The 6,469-nt window shown below is 33.9% G+C and overlaps 1 protein-coding gene across 1 annotated transcript; it reads left to right on the forward strand.

The window, feature by feature from the left end:
- The first annotated feature begins 507 nt into the window (after nucleotides 1-507).
- Nucleotides 508-807, forward strand: LOC109216233 (probable calcium-binding protein CML25). The gene has a single exon (XM_019380372.1). It carries the CDS (start codon nucleotides 508-510, stop codon nucleotides 805-807), a length of 300 nt encoding a protein of 99 aa, XP_019235917.1.
- The last annotated feature ends 5,662 nt before the right edge of the window (nucleotides 808-6,469 follow it).

Below are 6,469 nucleotides of genomic sequence, written 5' to 3' on the forward strand. Positions count from 1 at the left end.
CAAGTGTTCCGATAAATTAACCCAAACTCTCCCAGATCCCCAACTAACCTTCCCCGCAAGTCATAAATCAGTAAAAGCAAGTAAGAGAAGTCTTATTAAGGAAAACGGGGTTCTAGAAAGCAAAACGACCAGTCAGGTTGTTACAATGTTTGAGAAAATTAAGCAGATTTGCTGTGGAAATCATAAATAGCTATCGATGGGATCTAGTTCAGATTCATAGTCATCAAAAGCAAAATCACAACGTTAAAATTTGATAAACAGAAAATTCGTAATTGTTTTCCAAGGTTATAGATAAACGATCTATATATAAACAATGAAATGTGAATGAATGCGTAGTCTTTTTCTTGATCTTACATATACTCTCAACATTGTAGCACGCAAAAACGACACAACACAACACATACTAAGGTAAATGTAATTTATGTAAAAGAAATTGAAAAAAACAAACATAAACAAGGGTAAAAGTAAATTCTTAAAGAGCTAAAAGAAGTGTTCGAGAGGTTCGATATGAATCGCGATGAGAAAACTTCAGCGTCGGAACTGAATTACGCCCTGTCCAGTGTAGGAAACGGCGTTACGACAGAAGAATTGGAGAAAATGTTCAGCAAAGTGGATTCCGACGGGGACATGCTCATCAATTTTGAAGCATTCCTCCATTGCTATAAAAATTTGGAGGATTTTAAGGATTCTTTCTCCTTGTTTGATGGGGACAAGAATGGCTCCATCACTGCTGATGAGATTCAGAACCAGTTTATGAAGACTCTGGGGAAAGAATATTCCATTGAAGAGTGCCAGAAAAGAATTTAGGATTATAATGGTCAATTCAAGATTTTGGGATGGAAATGCGACAAAACCTTAATGGGCCGATACTCATTTGTTGTTGCTGTTGTTGTTGTTTTTTGGGATTTTTTCCTAACTATACCATATATGAAACCTTATTACCCTAAATGTGCATAGTTTGTTAATTACCCGCCCAGTCCACACTTTAACTACAATTTATATACCATTCGATTATTAGGCATTAAAAGGGCAGAATATTCCCTAAAAACGCGCTAAAATTAAGGAGAGAATCTTGGTGTTAATTGATTCTACATTAAATTCAATTTTTAAAAAGGGAAAGGAGATTTCTCATCTGCGTATTTTTCTCCAGAACTACAATTCAAATTCTCGAAAAAAAAAAAGAACGAACAATTCAAATTTTCGAGTTTCAACAACTCAAAGTTGAAAAAATCTGTTCTTCCATATATTTTCCAGAAATTGTAGATAAATTGTAGATAAATTGTAGAATTGTAGATAAATTGTAGAAAAAGAAGAAGACATATTTCTAGAAATTGTAGATAAATTGTAGAATTGTAGATAAATTGTAGATTGGGAAGACTAAAACTTCTACAAATCTTCATAAAAAACGCAATTATGTCGACAATGTCAATTATGCTACAATTGAAATAGGAATTGGGATATTAAAATTCAATGTATCCAGTTTGTAGATATCTTGTAGATTAATTTATCTACAATTTCTACAATTTATCTACAATTCAACTGCATTTATTTGTCCAAAGACTTTAGCATAGTTGAATGTATCTTCTTTGAAATGTCAAAACTACAAGTCACTATTCTGCATAGAACTATTTCATCACCTCTATCTCTTCAGTCCTATTTGTCCAAAGACTTTAGCATAGTTGAATGTATCTTCTTTGAAATGTCAAAACTACAAGTCACTATTCTGCATAGAACTATTTCATCACCTCTGTCTCTTCAGTCCTCTCTTCTTCATCTTCCAAAAAAAAAATAAGAAAGAAAAAACCCCATCATCACCATGACCAGTCACACACTGTTCGATCTCCTGCTGCCGCTTGCCGCCGTACTGACAATTGTCTCCGTCGTCAGCGCCGCCGGGGCAGTAAGCACTTCTGATTTTCGAAAAATCACGAGAGAAGAGAGAAATTACGTGGTAAAGGTAAAACGTGGGGAGGGGGGAAGTGGAAAGATACGGTCCTATAATTATGCCTAATATAAATGCACCCTTAATTATATCCCTTATTTGAACTATGGTATATAAATGGTTATTTGGTATACTGAAATGTAATTAACGCAAACCTTAAACATTGAGGGTAATAAGGTTTCATATGTGGTATAGGAAGGTAAAAATCCGTTGTTGTTTTACTTTTCGTTTTCTCCATCAATGCGTGGTTTCTCGATGTCATGGATCACTAGTGGGCCTGACTTAAAAATCTTAGTCCAACCCTACAAAATCGCTGGTTGAGTTAGATCGGCCCATTGAGTCATGTACATGTTAACGGCTCTATTAATTAGTGAATGAATCATTAAATCTTCCTCGCAATATCTTTAACATATTGATGTGGCGGAGTTTATGCCGTAGGTTGAAACTAGTAAGAGCTAAGCTTATCATCAAACTAGTGAATTCAATTGTAAGGAATATCATTGAACTTGAAATTAAGTTTTTTAAAAATTTAGTCAAGATAGAATATTCTTAATTAAAGATTAAGTGAATTACATCTATATATATATATNAAAATTGTTTTTAGTTTTATGACTCTACACACATGAGAGATTTATTTTTACAGGTAAGAGATCTAAAACGATTATTTTCAAATAACACCCCAAAAATTGCAGTGTTTATCCATTGAGTTCTATTTTCGTTATGCATTTTTTTCCCATCCTTCTTTCTTTATCAAATTTGTCTTTCATTCTTCTTTTTCTTCACCTTTAATCTTTAATCTTCCTCTCAAGTTTCAATTCACTAAATACTTAATCTCATATTCCAGAAAAGCCATGTACAATAATTCTCTATCCTCAATTATTTTTTCTTTCTTCCCTTTTTCTCCCTCTTTCCTACTGTGACTTACTCTATTATTTTTAGGGAGAATGACACAGTTACCCACAAAAACAAAACCATTTACTCTTGTCTACCCATTTGTTTTTTCTACCCATAAACTAATTACATTTCCTACCCATAGTAGTTTTTGTGGAATTTTTTCTTTATTCCCCAATTCTTTTTTTATTTCTATGCTTCTTTTCGTCTTCTTTTTTTTCTTTTCTCTTTTTCTTTATTCTCGTTTTCTTCTTATTTATTTCTTTTTTCCTTTCTAATTTCATTTAACTTCTTTTTTTATATTCTTTTTCTCTTCATAATCTAATTCCATTTATTGTTTTTTCTATTTTTTATTATTCTTTTTTTATACTATTACTAAAGTAAAATCAAATTGTGCATCAATTAAATGTAGCTAATACAACCAAAAAATATTAACTAACATATGATATTAGTATAGTATATTGCTATACCAACAGGGTATACAATTGTACCCAAAGAGTTAAAAAAAATTAATTCAATTATTAAACTAAAATAATATCAATTGTCAATAAATATTTCAAACAATTCTAAAAGGGTCTAATTGTAAGAGTATACCATTACATTATATAGCATACTATAATATATATATATATATATATATATATATATATATATATATATATATATATATATATATATATACATATATATATATATTGCATTTTCAATTTGCCCCTCACGCTGGGTAAAAGCTTAAAGCAAATTAAAAAGGAAAAGGCAAGTGAATTTACAGGTAATAAGTATACTATTATAGTATATTGTATACTATTACAGCACACTATTACAGTATATTGCATATTATTACAGAATACTATAACAATATATTGTATACTATAATAGTATATTGTTGCAGTATAACTATATACTCCCATAGTATGTATACTGTAGCGGTATACTGTTAGGTAACTGTGTTCTTCTTCGATTATTATAATATACCGTTGCAGTATATTGTAAACTATAATAGTATACTGTTGCAGTATAGCTATATACTCCTACAGCATATTGTATACCGTAGCGGTATACTATTGGGTAGCTGTTTTCTTCTTCGATTTTTAGCTGAAAATTTCATTCCCAATCAGCTCCAAATGCTATCAAATTTCAGTATGAACTTTCAGAAGGTACTATAAGCAATATTTAACAGCACCCACTTTGAATCAACAAGAAAGCTTCAAAAATAAAATTGAGCTTCAACCCAACAATGGTGGATATTCAAATACACATAAAAATTTAGATCGGGGAAGCTTACTCGAAGATACTATAGCACCCACATCGAATCAAACAATAAATCTTCAAAATAAAATTTTAAATTCTGGAGCTTCAAGCTCAAAAATTGTGAGTCTTCATACACACATAAAAATCAGAAGAAGAGGAGGTAGAACAATAGCTTGGGTTGACCCTCTTAATGAAGATCGATCTGACAGAGGAGAAGTTGATCCATTTAAGTCCACTACCAAGTAAGCTTGCAAAAATGAAGTCAGATGTTTTAACATTCTATACTTCAAATGAGAAGGCAAATAGCTGTGGGCCGGGTAAATAGTCTTGGGTGCATAGGTAGGAAAAATAAATAGTTTAGGTTTGGGTATTTAAGGGTAAATAGTTTGGGCTTAATAGGTATAAAGTGAGATGTTCTCTTCCTTTTTGTTTGTTTTGGTTTAGTTATCTGGTATTTGAATTAGCCCGCTAATTGGCTAATTTGGTTTTTTTAAGGCTCGAACTTGAGACCTTTAGGCAAGTGATAGAAATTTTAACTATCTCATTGTTGAAGAAGTTGATCATGATAAGGATAAGTTTGAATTAGATAAGCATAGTTAGAATGTATTGTAGAGTTAGAACTCTAACTCAATGTAATAGTTATACAAGTAGTAGAACTCTAAGTTCACTTGTAGTAGTTGTTTTGTGACTTGTATAAATTCAGTCACTTATGGCTTTGTAATACATTTGTATAAATTCAGTCACTTATTTCCTCTCAATCGTGTGATTTTCTACATGATATCAGAGCTTCTTGAAGCTACGCTGCCCACACGATCAAACATGGCCATAACAACACCCTCAACCTCGTTGTGTCTATCACCTGCTTCCCTGCACCATCTGATTGCCTCTTGTCCAGTTAAGTTGAAACCATCAAACTACTTGATCTGGAGGACACAAATACTCTAGTTGATTCAGGTAATGAAGGTGGCAAACTTGAACAAGGAAGGCAAGCCAGACACAAGCAGTTCATCTGCTTCTGATGGTGCTGACAAGGCTATCGACTGGGAGGAAAAAGATGTGCTCCTGAGGAGTTGGATCTCTGCTACAATGACTGAAGAAAGAATGTACCTCATAGCGGGATGCTCAACTGCCAAGGAAATATGGGAATGTCTGGAGGAAGCATACCTGCAGGCAACCAAGGATAAGGAATTTTAGCTTAAGCAACAGCTCCAGAACATCAGCTAGGAACCAAAAAGCTTGATGAATACTTGAAGGAATTCAAAGGCATATGTGATGGTCTCTCAGACATACACAAGCCTGTTGATGAAGACAACAAAGTAATCAACTTTGCTAGAGGACTTGGTCAAAAGTACAAAACTTTTAGGATTATCATGCTGGGAAAGGCCCCATATCCTACACTGAACCAGTTTATCAATGCTCTTAGAGGTTTTGACATAAGAGAAGATGAAGAGGAAGTGGTTCAACAAGGCTACAATATGGCCTTTGCTACTCAAAGAGGAAGAGGTCGTGGAGGTTACTCTAACAGAAGAGGAAACTCAAACTTCTCCTCAAGAGGAAGAGGTTTCAGACCTGCAGGACAAGGCAGCAATCAGAATAATCACAACACTGAAAATTCAAGACCATGATAGGGCAAGGAAAATTGCCAAATATGTGGAAGAAACAATCACACAGCCTTAAAATGCTTCTACAGGTGGGATTATTCCTACCAGGCCACAAAGGATCTGCCACAGGCTTTTTCTGCTGTTAATCTGCAGAATACACATGCTGAAGATGAAGCTATGTATTTTGACTCTGGTGCAAGAAGTCACATTACCAATTCAACAGGTAATCTATCAAACCTTCAACCTTATAATGGTTCTGATAAGATAATAGTTGGGGATGGCTCTAAACTTGACATCACACATATTGGAAATACAATAAAATCTGGACTTAGAGTAAAGGAAATCCTTGTTGTTCCTAAGATTAAGAAGAAACTGTTGTCAGTTAGTAAACTTGCTAAGGACAATTCTTGTATACTTGAGTTTGATGAATCTGATTTTGTTGTGATATTTCGCTTAAAGTATATATATTTGTATGTATATTGCCTCATATCTTACTTTTGTTTTGTGGATTTAGGATGTGAAATGTGTTGATTTATGTTAATTTGATGTGTTTTTATGTGTAGGAATGATCCGGGAGCAATCGGCGGCGGAATGTGCGAAATTAGAGCCAAAACGGACAAAAACAGGAAAGTTGGACATTTCAGCGCCACAGGTGGCGCCTAGCCCTACCTGTGGCGCCAATAATAGTAAACAAAAAAGGGGGAAGCGCCGTGGAGGGCGCCTGACGCTAGTCAGGGCCCCAGTGACATGAATTTTCTCTAATTTCGTCCGGGTACCAGTTATT

This window comes from Nicotiana attenuata, unplaced genomic scaffold, assembly GCF_001879085.1.
Source record: "Nicotiana attenuata strain UT unplaced genomic scaffold, NIATTr2, whole genome shotgun sequence".
NCBI lineage: Eukaryota > Viridiplantae > Streptophyta > Magnoliopsida > Solanales > Solanaceae > Nicotiana > Nicotiana attenuata.

What these genes read in the sequence shown, in the direction of transcription:
- LOC109216233 (XM_019380372.1), top strand. Translation starts at nt 508, where the DNA reads ATGAATCGCGATGAGAAAACTTCAGCGTCGGAACTGAATTACGCCCTG.